We start from the raw sequence: 15176 nt of genomic DNA, 5'->3' as shown, positions 1-15176 counted from the left end.
CACAAGCTAACGCCCTATCTATCTTCTCCCATTTGCCTCTAAAATACTAGAACGGCTGGTTTACAGGCATCTTACCAGCTATCTGTCTGACCACTCCATCCTTGATCCCCTTCAATCTGGCTTTCGCCAACTTCACTCCACTGAGACTGCCCTAGTGAAAGTCACCAATGACCTGCTGTCAGCCAAATCCAAGGGTCACTTCTCCCTGCTTATCCTTTTGGACCTATCTGCTGCCTTTGACACTGTGGATCACCCTCTCCTCCTCCACACACTCCAAAACATTGGCCTCTCTGGCACGGTCTTCAACTGGTTTTCCTCTTACCTCTCCAACCATTGCTTCTCAGTCTCTGCCTCTGGCTCCACCTCACCACCTTCTATCCTTCCTGTCGGGAGCCCTCAGGGTTCCCTCCTTGGAACCCTACTGTTCTCCCTGTACACCTCCTCTCTGGGTGCACTGATTAACTCCTTTGGCTTCCAATATCACCTTTATGCTGATGACACCCAAATCTACCTCTCCTCTCCTGATCTGTCCCCCACTGTTCTCTGAGGTTTCCAACTGCCTCTGCCATCTCCTCCTGGATGTCTGAGCTAATATCTCTATCACTGTTAAAAACACCATAATCTCCCCCGTTCCCCAACTCCGCTGCCTGGGTGTCACTCTCGACTCCTCTTTCTCCTTTGCACCCCACTTTCAAGCCCCGGCCCATTCTTGCCGGTTCCAGTTATGCAACATTGCTCGCATCAAGCTGATCATCCACTCACTGGTCCTCTCACGTCTTGACCACTGTAATGCTCTCCTCACCGGCCTCGCTCGATCCCAACTGGCTCCTCTCCTATCTGTCCTCACCTGCCTCGCTCGATCCCAACTGGCTCCTCTCCTATCTGTCCTCAACTCGGCAGCCAGGATTATCTTCCTCTCCCGCCGCTCTAATTCTGCCACTCCCCTTCAACAAAATCTGCACTGGCTCCCACTCCCCTACAGAATCCTCTTCAAACACCTCACACTCACATACAGGGGCATCTTTAATTCCATTGCTCCATATATCTCTAACCTCATCTCCATTCATACACCCTCCCGCCCTCTACGGTCAGCTGACGACTCATCTCTCCTCCACCCCGATCACTGCTTCCCATGCTAGAGTACAGGACTTTGCCCATGCTGCACCCCTTCAGTGGAACGCACTCCCTCGCTCCATTAGACTCTCTCCGACCTTGCAAAGCTTCAAACGGGCATTGAAAACTCACCTATTAATCAAAGCCTACCCTTCTACTGCATAAACTAGCTGGTTCTCCGACCCCTTGCCTGTTTACATCCTCCTATCTAGCCACCACCCACTTGCTTGCACCTCTTGTAATCTGTCTGTCTCCCCTTCCTACTAGATGGTAAGCTCATCCGAGTAGGGCTCTCTTACCTCCTGTTGTCAAAGCCCACTTCTCCTCACATTTCACTCACAGCTCTCCTATACTATATTTAAGCTGTAATGTGTATTGAACTGTGGTGCTCTTTATTTGTACTCTACTTTTGTTATTCAATGTTATGCCAAGTTTTGTCTCCCTGTATTGTTCCTTTGTACGGCACTGCGAAACACTTGTGGCGCCTTATAAATAAAATTATAATAATAATACCCTGAGCCACCCCTAAGTACGGCCAAGGTCACCGCTTTACCACTGATCCACCCCTAGGTACGGCCAATGTCACCGCTTTACCCTAATCCATCCCTAGTAATGGCCAATGTCACCGCTTTACCCTGATACACCTCTAGGTACGGCCAAAGTCACTGCGTTACAATATTATTACTGTTTCCATGTATTATCTGTTCGTGGAACTTACGCATCACAGACATCCTTCAAGACCGCTGATAAGGGTTTACTCTGAAACAAAAGGCAACAATATTTGTATTAGAAGGATTGGATAGCATTAGGGTTATGCCTATTCACCTAAGTTTCATTATAGATGAGATTTTATGGTACTCCCTAACTAGAATTATCCTTAAGCCACTAAACCAGGAAAAGATACATAAATGTGAATAGAGGTAAATTAACAAATACACAAATAGGAGGAGTCCTTATTCAGCGCGGCATTTAGTGTAGTAGAGGTAAACCTTGTACCAAGGTCTCACATTACTAACCGCATAGTACTATACTTAAACTCAGCCTGCATAAAAGTAGCTACCTCCCACTCTGGGCCACGAGCCCCCTGACTGCATACGAAATGTGCACCAGCACAAGATCTAGCACAGTGCTTCCACCTACTCTGGGCCACATATTTATGGGATGGCTGAGCCATAATACATAAATTCTGTAACCTCCAGGGACATATATAAACTGTAATAATCTACATTTAATCTGTAATAAGATTACCTGGTTGAGATCAATAAGTTGTGGGTAGGCACCCATCATCTGAATGGCAATCTTGACAATATTTTTAGTAGGCTCCATATTGACTGCGTGTTGCTGCAAGTGGAGACGACAAAATAATTACTTCCCAAAATAGCATATCTGAATTCTCGGAGAAGCTATTGGCACCATGGGGCATACGTTTCCACCATCACCTCCCTTCCCGAGTTTAGAGGAGGTCATTACGCAGGCATATAGAGTACATAGAAATAAATCAGTGTTGGTGGTATTAAGCAATAATGGCTGCAGTTGGGTTGTGGCTGGCCGGCGCTGCAGTGTCTTTATAGCTAACAATATGATACACATGGGTTGGATATGTGTAATAGAGAAATACATGCAATAAAACTGTGCACCGATTAGAAATGATTGGTCAGCCATAGTTGTTGCTACCTGTCCAACTTTCCTGTGTCCTGTGCTTATTGACTCTGTAATACAGTTTATTGTGCTTCAGTCAGTATAGAGAGGGGAGACTACAGGCTGTGATCACTACAAAGTACATGTCAGCAGTGTATCCTGCATGCAATATTATGTGGGTATAGTGGAATATAAAGTCCGATACATGGAGTTATGGTAGACACCCTAGCACCAGCCCTGTGTGTTGGTTAGGTTTGACCGGGGCACCCAACAATTAAAACTCTAGGACTCCAGATGCTCCGGCCCCCCTTTCACACAGCCTGCCCCCTGACCTCAGCACTTCAGTTTTGTAATTAAGCCCAAGGCAGGAGCTGGAAGGAGAGAAGGAAGACGGTCAACAATCAAGAACACATTCTCGTGACATCCGGTTCCGGCATGGAGAGGTGAGCAGCTACTCTCCGCCGCTCTGGGTCCCGTCTCTCCCCGCTCACCACCAATCACTCCTAGAGGCACCTACACCGCCGACAGGGTACCCTCCAGCCGGAAGAGCAGAGTTGCGGAGCTGGGGGCCACTCTCAGAGTCCCCGCGGGTTGCAACCTGCTCTCCATGTTATTCACGCTGCGGCCGGGACATAAATTTACACAGCTGACCGTGCCACACTTCCAGGGCCGCTGAATAGTGTAGAAAATGGCCGAATTCAGCCACATCTAATCCCCTCAAACAATCTTCCCCTGCTGGTTCCCCAGAGTCTGGCGACAGTCCCAGCTGTGAAATTGGAGGGGTCCAAACCATCAGAAGACTGTTCCCCACATACAGCCCCCAGCTTACTAGACGGAGCAGCCATATTGGGGACAGAGACTGAGGCGGATGAACACTGCCCAAGCAGACTATAACCTGCTTTTAGGTCAAAACTATCACAGTGAGTAAAAGCTGAACGTATTTATTATTACTACACTCAGCCTATATCCTTACCTACTCTCAGAATTTGAGTCTGTTTAATAAGCCTATTAACCCCTCTTTGACAAGACCAGTACATTCTCGTACTTTGACTGGTGCCTGGGTATCATGCCTATACTGCTATTATTCAAATAAAATAAAAATATAATAATAATAATAATAATAATAATAATAATAATAAAAAATAAATAAATAATTAAATAAATTAGAAAGAAAACCTGTATTCCACTCAGAGGAACAGATCCAGGTCACCCCGCTGTACACCCGACATGAAGGACAAATTTTTAGGTCCTTCTTCGGCAACTAAATCCCCCCCTGCACCACAACCACAGAGACAGGACAAGAGGAGGGGTGACCATAACATAGCGCCAGACGTTGATAACAACCGGGGAACCCCGGCGGCAAAGAAAGCTATCACAGAAGGCATATCAGACTCTGAGGCCATCATGATTCAACCAGGCACAAATCCCATTACTTATGAGAGTCTGACCATGGTGATACAGGTGGCAATACAACCCTTACTGCAAAATGCCGTTTCGGATATTACTGCACAGTTAAATAACCTATCGGTCAGAATAGATTTAGCTGAAACCCTCATTAGTAACAACACTGACGATATTACTACCTTGCAAAAACTGTCAGTAAATTGGAATTAGATAATAAGAGGCTGATGGAAGGGCTGGAAAATGCCGAAAACAGGGCAAGACGCAATAATCTTAGAATTACGGGCGTTCCCGAATCTCTGAAAGGTCCTCAACTTGAAATTTTATCAGAAATACTATTCCCTCATTGCTTAAAATTTCTGCACAATGCTCGGACATAGTCATAGAGTGAGTGCATAGACTTGGTTCCCGCATACCACATGACCAGGCTAGACCGAGGGTTATCATCTTTAAAGTCCTCAAACTTTCTTCATCGACAGCTAATATGGTCGGTGTCTAGGAAAATAAACCCCATTCAATGGGACGGACATTCCCTGCGTGTATTCCAGGACTTTTCCAGTGAACTTTCAAGATCTAGGCAGGCATTTTCACCAGTGTGCACTTCAATGGTTAGAATCAAGCATAAATTTCATATGATGTACCCTGCCTGTCTTAGATTTTTTCAGGTTCCGAAAACAGTTACAAGGACTTTCGATCCCCCAAAGCAGCGGAGGAATACCTTGCAACTGAAGCAACCCATCGTGCAGAAGATGAGGACATTTCTGATGCTCCATCAATGCCTAATGGATGAACGTTATATATGGGGTACCTATAGATAGCTTTGAACCTAATAGGCGTATATTTGCCAAGGTGCTTAAGAATGTTTGGGTGTTGTAATTTATGCAAATTTGTATATTGAGGAAGCCAGCATATAAGCTTGCTCAGAAAATTAAGATAGCTGTTGATATTTCACACGGTTTATATATAAAGTGATAATGTATAGTCTGACAAATTTCCTCTTTCAGAGTAGGTGTTTCCCCATGGGATAAAGTCATTTGTTCTGGGTACTAATAGGGGTAGAACGGGATAAGGGAGCCTGCCGTAGTTTAATTATAGTTTAGTTATCGGATATCTTGCCTTTTAGAGCTTACATATCTTGTTTGTGCAGGAAGTCCACAGTTAGAATTAATGTTTCTGCTCTAAGATTATACTTTTTAATGTTACGGTTTAGATGTCTATTAATCCTTTTGTGTCATTCCCCTACTCTCCTTCCCTCACATTCCTTGAGTCTATGGGCTGGTAACAGGGCCGTCTTTCCCATTGGGCATGATGGGCAGCTGCCCAGGGGCCCAATGATTCTAGGGGCCCAACCCAATGGGAAAGACAGCATGGCGGCGGGCAGTGGGGAGCAGGGATCTTGGCAGCGGGGGGGGGGGGGGGGGGGGGGCAGGTATCCGGGCAGTGGGGGGCTTGGATCCAGGCAGAGAGGAACAGGGAACCAGGTAGTGGGTATCTGGGCACCGGGGAGTGGCGCCTGGCCGCTTGTACCGTAGCGCTATGTGCTGGTGGGTGACGGGAAGTGCTGCCGAATATGAAAACACTGGCCAGACGCTGACTGGAGAGAATTCAGCCAATCAGCATCTGGACGTTCTTTTCATATTCAGCAGCGCTTCCCACACTGGCAAATAGCGCTAGAAACTGGTAGCCGCTGCTCCCCACTGCTGCACAAGGCAGGAGGTTCACTGAGAGTGATGGATCGGGTCCCTGCCAGGATCCATACCCCATGGACAGTGAATTAGCCAGCCAGCCAGCTCGCTCACCTCACCTGTGGGTGACTGTATCGGGTGATCACTCTTACCCGGAGGTGTGTAGAGAGCAGCTGCAGGGCATCCCCTCGCTGTGCCAGTGCCGGGGAAGTGACAAGCAGCTGGCGGGGGCCGGCTGGCCGGATAAGGCATCCCCAGGGTGGCTCTGGTTCCATGGTGCTGCTGGGTGGGGTGATCAACCCTGTCCTTCCCAATCCGCAACATGAGGATGAAATTCGCCGTCCTCATTGGGACATCGTGGAGACCATGCAACCTGGTAAGGAGATCCCCCAGCGGGACAGGTTGCCCGTATCCTCCTACCCCCCTGCACCCAGCTCTTCCTAATTATGCACTTCCCTGTTGCTTGCAGTGCAGGGCCATCTCAACATCAATTAGGGCCCAGTGAATTATTTTGCCCAGGGGCCCTCACTGATGTTGAGACGGCCCTGGCTGGTAAAGTAGTAAACTGTGTCAATGCTTAAATGTCATTAAAATTAGGATCTTTGAATATAAGGGGGATCCACACTCCGGCTAAGAGACGGAAGCTTCTTATCGACTTAAACAAACAAAACATTGACCTTATCTGTCTCCAAGAGACACACCTTATGAGTGAAGAGGTAAAAAAACTCCAGATGTTGAATTGGGTTGTATTAGATTCATCGTGCCTAAATTCCAAATCTTGTGGGGTAGTTACCCTGGGGAAAAATATCATTAGGTATCAAAGTACAGAACACACTGTCTGATGCTGGCGGTAGACTCCTAATCTTAAATGTTTTGATAGAAAAGACTGCTTTAACAATTTGCAACATTTATGCCCCCACCCAATATAAAAGATCTTTTTATACTGGACTTATGGCTAAATTATACTTGTACGACCCTTTAACACTAATCTTGTGTGGTGATTTAAATCTGCTCTCCTCTGTGATATTAGATAGATCCCCGACACCTAATCGTATGCTCACACTCCCAAAAATAGGAGTCCCTTATATCGCCAAAGCTTTTAATTTAATAGATGCATGGAGAATACATAATCCAACATAGAGGGACTTTACATGCCAATCTCTTTCTCATAGTACTTGGTCAAGAATTGACTACATTCTTGTAGCAGAGCCCCTTTTTCCAAATGTCACTTCGCCGTCAATAGCTCCTCCTATACTATCAGACCATGGTCTAATCTCCATAGATCTTAATCTTACCCCAACAACACAAAACAGGCCACCATGGAAGTTTCCCTCCGATTTAGCCCAGTCGAAGGAACTTTATAAACGTATAACAGAAACATAGATACATTTTCAAAAGGAAAATGTCAGTTATGAATTAGATAACCCTACGATCTATTGGCAATCGGCTAAAGCCGTCTTATGAGGAGAAATTATCTCCTTTGTCTCAAAATTAAAGAAGCAGCGCAATAAAGGTTACATAGACCTACAAGTGGAACTTTCTGACGCTTTTTAAAAATTTAAACAATATCCAACACCTGCTAATAAATTAGCTTACCAAACAGCACAACTGCATTGTAATGAATATCTGGCCACAACTGGGGACAGATATTTGTTCAATGTTAACTCCAAATTTTTTAAGATTGGTAAGATTCTTAGCAATCTTCTGCAGGGCTCCAGACAATGTACCAATGTACAGTCATTAATAAGGGAAGATGGTACTCTTACGGAATCGGTCATTCAGACTGCAGCAGTTTTGAAAAACTTTTATGAACACCTATATTCGGCACCAGACCCTTCTTCAGTAGCAACTCCTGCTCAACATACTTCCACACCCATACTTACCCCTGACGTTTCACCAACCTATTGAAACTCTTTACCTCTGCCTCAGGTCCCGGAAACTCTTAAGAATAACCTAGCTTCTCCCATTACAGAGGAGGATTACTATGGGCCATTGGTAAATTGAAATTAGTGAAAGCTCCAGGGCCTGACGGCTACTCGAACGAATATTTCAAACTTATGGATCTTGCATAGCTAAACCTTTAGTGGCAAGTTTTAGCTCTATTATGACTCAAGGCTCTTTACCACCCTTTTTCTCAGATGCCATCATCAAAATACTTCCAAAAAAAGATCGCAATTTGAGTCTACCAGGGTCTTATAGACCTATTTCATTACTCAACACAGAATATAAATTATTTACAAAAATCCTCCCTGAACGGTTAAAATATGTACTTCCGAATATTATCCATACAGACCAAACCGGCTTCATTACAGGTCACCACTCAGTAACTAATGTCCGTAGATTATTGACGGTGATACAGAAGTCAAATGCTTTCTCAGCAAGTCGAAATGAAAACAACTTAGTTTTGACGTTAGATGCTGAGAAGGCATTTGATATGGTTCTCTGGCCCCACCTCTATCAAACTTTAGACAATTTCGGCTTTCCCTTGGAATTTGTTAACATTATTAGGACTTTATATTTCTCCCCACAGTCAAAAATAGCTTGTAACGGACTCCTATCCTATAGGAGGTCAGAAGAAAAATAAAAGTAAAAAACCTAAAAATAATGAGAATAAAAAACCTATAGAAGAAAATGAATCAGGTAAAATATTTAACCTGAGTAAAAGAACTTTAACCTCTGTAGAGGAACAAGTCCTTAAAAAAGGTTTAAAATTTGCACCTACCAATGAAACAGACCCTTTTAAACTGTATGTGGATCTTCAAAAATTTACACGCAAAATCACGATTAAAAAGTTTTTTGCGGAAAAAGAAAAAGAAAAAAGTGTGGAACCCGAGCCTGAGACCGAAGTTCTATCCGGGTCAGGTTTCAGGGGTAAATCCACGTTTTACCCCTCACATACTAAAGGTTGTTTTATTGACAGCTTTAACAAGATTGTCACGGAAGAACTGAGTAACATTTCTAAGAAGAAAAAAAGCAATAAAAGAAAGAATCATAATCTAACTGCAAAAGAAATTCAGGCAGTACAATCCCTAAAAAATGATAAAGAAATCATAATAAAACCCGCTGATAAGGGGGGAGGGGTAGTTATCCTAAATAAAGATGATTACATCAAAGAAATAAGTCAACAGTTAGACAGTGGAGAGACATATAAAAAATTAAAGTCAGACCCATTTGTAAGAATTAAGAAATTGTTTGATGACTTTATAAATAAAGCCTTAACAGATGAAGTCCTAACAAAAGCTGAATATGATTTTGTGTCAATAAAGGAACCTTCGGTACCGACAATGTACATCCTACCGAAGGTCCACAAAAGTTTAACTAATCCGCCTGGCAGGCCAATACTGTCAGGAACAAACAGCTTGACTTCAAATCTTTCAGCAATAGTAGACTATTACTTACAACCTATTGTCAAAGAAACTAAGGCTTATTTAAAAGATACAAAGGATGTATTACAAAAAATCAACAACATGAGTTGGGAATCTGGTTATTTTTTAGTGAGTGGTGACGTGTCAACCTTGTACACCATCATTAACCCCACAAAAGGAGTAATAGCCGTACGGTTCTTTCTAGATAAAACATCAATGTCTGAAAAATTGAAAAATTTCATCATAGAAAGCATAACTTTTATTTTAGAAAACAATTTCTTCTATTTTAATGGCAGCTTTTATCTTCAGATGGTTGGTACTGCAATGGGGACCAGATTTGCCCCCAGCTACGCCAATTTGTACATGGCGTACTGGGAGGAGCTTGTCATCTGGTCGGTCCCAGAGCTGGGGGCAAGTCTGGTCTCCTGGCAACGGTACATAGATGATGTTTTTATGGTTTGGAAGGGGGATGAATCAACCCTTTTAACATTTTTTAATAGTCTGAATCAAAATGATTTTAACTTGAAATTAACCTTTGCATGGAGTACGGAAAAAATTGTGTTTTTAGATCTTAATATATATATTAAGAATAATGCTATTTGCACATCCAATCATATTAAGGCTACTCACTCAAATAGCTACATAGAGAGGAACAGTCAGCACCACAGGAACTGGCTTGAGGGTATCCCCTATGGCCAGTTCCTGAGGGTTAAACGTAACTGTACTGAAAATGATTTATATGAAAGTCAAGTATCTGCCATGTCAAACCGCTTCCGAGCAAAAGGATATGACGAAAAAGAACTTATTGCTGCTAAACAAAAAGCTGATACTGTAAACAGAGAAACCCTCCTAGGAGAAAAAGCCATAAAACCAAAGAAAACTACCGAGTGGTCTTTTATCTCTGATTTTAATTCTGATTTTAAAAAAGTGGAGGCTGTTTTTAAAAAGAATTGGTATCTGCTAAAAAGTGACCCCGTCATAGGTCGTTCCTTACCCCCTTACCCTGGTTTTATTTACAGAAAGGCACCATCACTCAAAGATAAACTCGTGAAAAGTTGCCTTGATATGGCACCACGTACAAGTGATCGTACAAAAGGTTTCCACCGTTGTGGAATGTGCCTGATGTGTAGAACCACCAAGGGTATAAGCAAAACCAAAGAGTTCACTTTTAATGGCACCAGTTTTAGAGTTAATGATTTTATTACATGTAATTCAAAAAATGTAATTTATTTTTTACAATGTGACTGTGGCTTATTTTATGTGGGCAAGACCACCAGAAATTTAAAAACACGTTTAGCCGAGCACGTGTACAATATAAGAAAAGGCCTGGAGACCCATACGGTTCCAGCACATTTTAAAAAAGAGCATAATTCAAAAGAATGTTGCATTAAATCTTTTGGGGGTCTCGAAGTAATTGTTCCCACTTGGCGAAATAAGAATATTGAAACTCGCCTTGCACAGTCCGAGATGAAATGGATTTTTAAACTCAATACTTTGGTGCCAAATGGTCTTAATAGTGACTTTGAACTTAAATGGTTTTTATAATTGTCATTTTAACTTGTACTTGCTTTTAAATGTCATTTTACACTCTTTTTATTACTTTTTTATATTTTTTATTATGATGATTGCACATATGTACCCTGCTGACAGTCTGTTTTTTGTTCTGTGTTTTTTCATATATGGACGTTAAACACGGGACTATTTACATTTTGAAAAAAACTCTATCAAAATGAAGGACGCTGATATTGACAAAAAGATACCAGGAATCCGTCAAGAACAGAAGAATTTTGTACCACAGTTTTCTGTTTTTACATGTCTGTAGGAATGGGCAATGTGCAATATATTTATCCCAGAACAGGAAGTGTCATTCCGGTGAATGAAGCGCAAACAATGATCAGGTGGAACGCATGAGCTGCGTGTCCAGTCCTGACGTCGCGCAGACGGATGCCGGAAGTGACGCTCCGGACATCCGTCACATAGAGATAGAATGGAACGCAAAAGGCGTGCGTTCCATTACTAAACGAATCCCGGTCACTTCCGCTTCCGGGATAGGCGTAGCGGAGCGTAACTGCTCCGTTTCGCGCCGTTCTTTGCTATTTAAACCATGCCAGCCACGGGAAAGACCATGCTTCTGATGAAGGACCCTAAGGTCTGAAATGCATTAAGCTGGTGTTCCCGTGGCTGGATGAATCACCCCTGTATATGCGAACTGGAGGTCTGGTAAATCCCTATACCTTTGCTGCTTTTCTACTTCGATGAAAGGTTTCCGGAACCCTTTTTTCCATTGGTAGAGGAACAGTTCTGGGTGTAACCTCCCCATCAATTGTCACCGGCTGGTGACTTTATGCTTGTTTTTATCTGGAAAATACTACTTGAGAAACTGAGTGAGGAAGTGTGTGTGAATATCGAGGTCTCTAATTTTGTTGAAGTTCCATCGGCTGGTCTGAATTTTCCCTTCAATAAGAAAGACACCATTTGAGGACTTCCTTTACATTTTAGTGTAAGTCCAAAATTCCAGAAGCGCTGGACTATTGACATATCCCCCCCATCTACGGACTCCTATCGGAATCCTTTACATTGAATAGGGGCACTTGTCAGGGTTGATTTAAGGAATAAAAATCAAAGATGAGGAACTCAAGATCGCACTTTTTGCGGATGACACCTTGATTTGTTTCAAATCCCACCCACTCATTGCCAGCACTGTTACATCTCATTAACTCGTTTGGTAGGGTGTCCGGATACAAGGTCAATTTAACAAAGTCTGAATTGCTTCCACTTGGACATACAGATACTCAGCTGCTGCGGTCTTTGAATGTCCCCTTCCCTTTAAGCCAAACTCATTTTAAATATTTGGGTATTCAAATTAGCAATGACTTAACTCAACTCTATTCCTTAAACTTCCCTCCCATTATTTCACAAATAGCCACCAAACTAGAATCCTGGAAAGACCTTCCAATCTATGATAGGAAGAATGGCGGTAATTAGATCCGTCGTGTTACCCAAAATGTTATGCCATATGCAAATGATCCCACAGTCACACCTGTTTATGTACTTTCAATTACGATATTTTCTGAATCATATTAGGGCTACCGTTCCCATGTCTTATACAATAGCGACACCCTTAAATTTCTCTACGGTAGACGATATACTATGCTACTCAACCACTAAACCATACAGGCTAAAATACTTGTATGATCTTATTGGTGACATAGTGTTTACAAAAAACGAGCAATGGGCAAGTCTTGTTCAGAGATGGTCTGCAGACATCTCTTCTATTCAATAGGTGTATATTCAAAAATACAAATTTATTTTCCATACAGCATAATAATAATTCGAATAATTGTTTTATGCTGTATGGAAAATAAATTTGTATTTTTGAATATACACCTATTGTGTTTATTGCTCTGGGTGTAGCTGCGCCTCCTATAAACAGAAGTTGGTGGTCTCACCAACCTTCTACCCCCAAAAAGCTTTTCACCAGAGGATCACAAAAACCTCTGAATATAGGGGGCAGCAATCTAGACCCAGATAAAATCCTCCCTCTTTGAAAAGGAGAATAAAAAACCGATATTATCAGCGCTTCTGTGTGGCATATTGTCACAAAAACTTACCCTAGATCTCTTCTATTTAAAACCTCAAAGATATTAACACTTTATACACCATATCCATGAAAACGCTCAAATCATCATATCTACAGGAAGTCTTTGTTAGAACAATACATCGAGCATACATCACACCCTATCAACGAAGATATATGGTAGCTGAGAAAAGAGGTTACTGTTATAAGTGTGGGTTGTCCAAAGCTGACTTTGCACATTACATGTGGGAATGCTATAAAACCAGAAGATTCTGGAGCAAAGTAATTTGTTTTATCAACGAGATGTTTTCTGCTGACTGGAGTGTGGATCCCTTAGCCTGTATGGGTCTTTCTTTCAGCAACTGGTCCTTGGAAAAAATTAACAGAGAAACCCTTCCACTGCTGATAACAACATTGACAGTTGCGCGTAAATGTATTTTGATTCATTGGACAAAAAAGTCGACTCCAAATTTATCTTTGGTAAAACATAAATTGTTACAAATACTAGATAAGTATGCTAGACTCAATCTTCTTGATGGCATGTGTAAACTTTAAGTAAAATGGTCCTTTTTCATAAATACCTTAGACGCAAAGGTTAAATGGAAAATTATACATACTATTGACGACTGATTGTAGAAGGAACCAGTTTGTAAATAGCCGCATAGAACATAAATAACTCTTATGTATTATAAGCACACCAGTCACGACTCTCTTTACTCCCCCCCTCCTGCTCCTCCCTCCCCCCTCCTCTGTCTTTGTCAAATGTATTTATTTTGTATTATTCTAAATTGTTTAATCCACACTCTAGCCTATGCTTAGTCCTATTCTGTCATTGATGTCTACGAAACCGACGATAGCGTGATGTCTAAATTATTCAATGACAGATTACATACAGTGAAAATTTATATATAATGTATATTTAATTATGTGATTACAACAAAATGTTATTTCATGAAACTTATTGTGCTAAAGTTAAAGCTATGCTCTGTTACACAGTATTTATTTCACTGTATATTATACTGGTTGTATGTTATATTATTGGATGTGCCTGAAAATTCCTATAAAAAAAGATGTTGAAAAAAAGAACACATTCTCGTACACAGACACAGGAGAGCACTAAGAAGTGAACCAGGGGCGGATTGGCCTGCTGGGAAACTGGGCCATTTCCCAGTGGGCCGGCCCCAAACTCACTAAAACCGGGCCGTCGCGCTCCCCCTGGGCTGGCTGGGCACTTTGCCCAAAAGCAAAATGGCCGCGGGAGGGCTGCGCCACAGTGTGCTGCCCATGAAGGTCCAACAGTGGGTACGCTTGATAAAATGTTTAATTGAATTCATATATTAAATGTAGTTGGTTTGTCATTACAAAACACATACATAACACAAAAGACCCGTACAAAATATAAATTATGAATGATTTTTGTAAGATATTTGTTTGATCATTCAATTGTGAAATTAACTTATAAACTAGTCAGAATTTATCAATAAACAGAAAACTGTCTATCCTACAGTAATTAAACACTGTAGTAATACACACCAAAATGTGTATGGTGAACTGTGAATAGATGAATCAAATTAGCATTGGGTCAATGCCCTTATGTCACTCTGGTGCCATCTGGTGGTCCAAAAATGGAAATATAAAGAAAAGAGCCCATGATGCATCCAAGGAGTCTTCACCCTTAAAGAAGTCAGTTTTTGCAGTTAACTATTTTAATTCAACTGAAGCAAGAGCTCAAATGGGGGACTTTGTAGTACTTTGAGAACCGCACCAAGGTCCCATGGAGCCAGAGGAGGAACCAACGGCGGCTGAATGCAAGCAATCCCTGCACAAAAGTGTGCATATCCGGCAAATAAGCAATCTTACATTGGAACCAACCAAAGAGAGATGAAACTTGGACTTTATGGGAGGCCAAAACGTAGACATATGTCCAAACTAGACTGAAGAAACTCCAGAAACTTTAAATACACAAGTATTATAAGGCTAAGCAATGCACCACTGAAAGTAGGCATTCCATATTGTATAATAAATCTAAGAAGAAACAAGATTTTTTGCTTTGATCATGTTCTGAACCACTGCCAGAGAATAACCCTTAGATTCTATATCATAGTTGCCTCCCCTCCTGCATTCTGCAGGAGACTCCCTGAAATAGCAGCAATCTCCCTCTCTCCCTCATTAGTCTAGCAATCTCCCTCATTTCACCTAGCCCACATTATACTGTTTCTTGGGGAAAAAAGGATAAATAGATAGATATATAGATAGATAGATACATTTACATTGAATCATCAGCAAAATTTCCCAGCACTTTAGTAAGTATAGTATCTCTTACTAACTGCTTTGGGGCTCATCTACATTTGGATATGTCATTTAAAAGGATTCCACTCAGATATAGCAGTACACACC

The 15176-nt window shown here is 41.9% G+C and overlaps 1 protein-coding gene across 4 annotated transcripts in view; it reads right to left on the bottom strand.

The window, feature by feature from the left end:
- Positions 1-15176, bottom strand: part of ELMO3 (engulfment and cell motility 3) — a 286359-nt gene that overhangs the window by 246843 nt on the left and 24340 nt on the right. For all 4 annotated transcript variants that reach the window (XM_083164845.1, XM_083164844.1, XM_083164843.1 and 1 more), the window contains exons 2-3: positions 2362-2454; positions 1832-1872 (exon numbers count right to left, since the gene is read on the bottom strand). In XM_083164845.1, the coding sequence (XP_083020971.1) occupies positions 1832-1872; positions 2362-2439 (119 nt within the window). In that variant the 5' untranslated portion in view covers positions 2440-2454. The remainder of the gene's footprint in view (positions 1-1831; positions 1873-2361; positions 2455-15176) is intronic.

Source organism: Crinia signifera, chromosome 11, assembly GCF_055691185.1.
Source record: "Crinia signifera chromosome 11, ASM5569118v1, whole genome shotgun sequence".
In the NCBI taxonomy this organism is placed as follows: Eukaryota; Metazoa; Chordata; class Amphibia; order Anura; family Myobatrachidae; genus Crinia; species Crinia signifera.
Note: the sequence above shows the minus strand (reverse complement) of the source record. Positions and strands in the feature narration are given on the sequence as shown.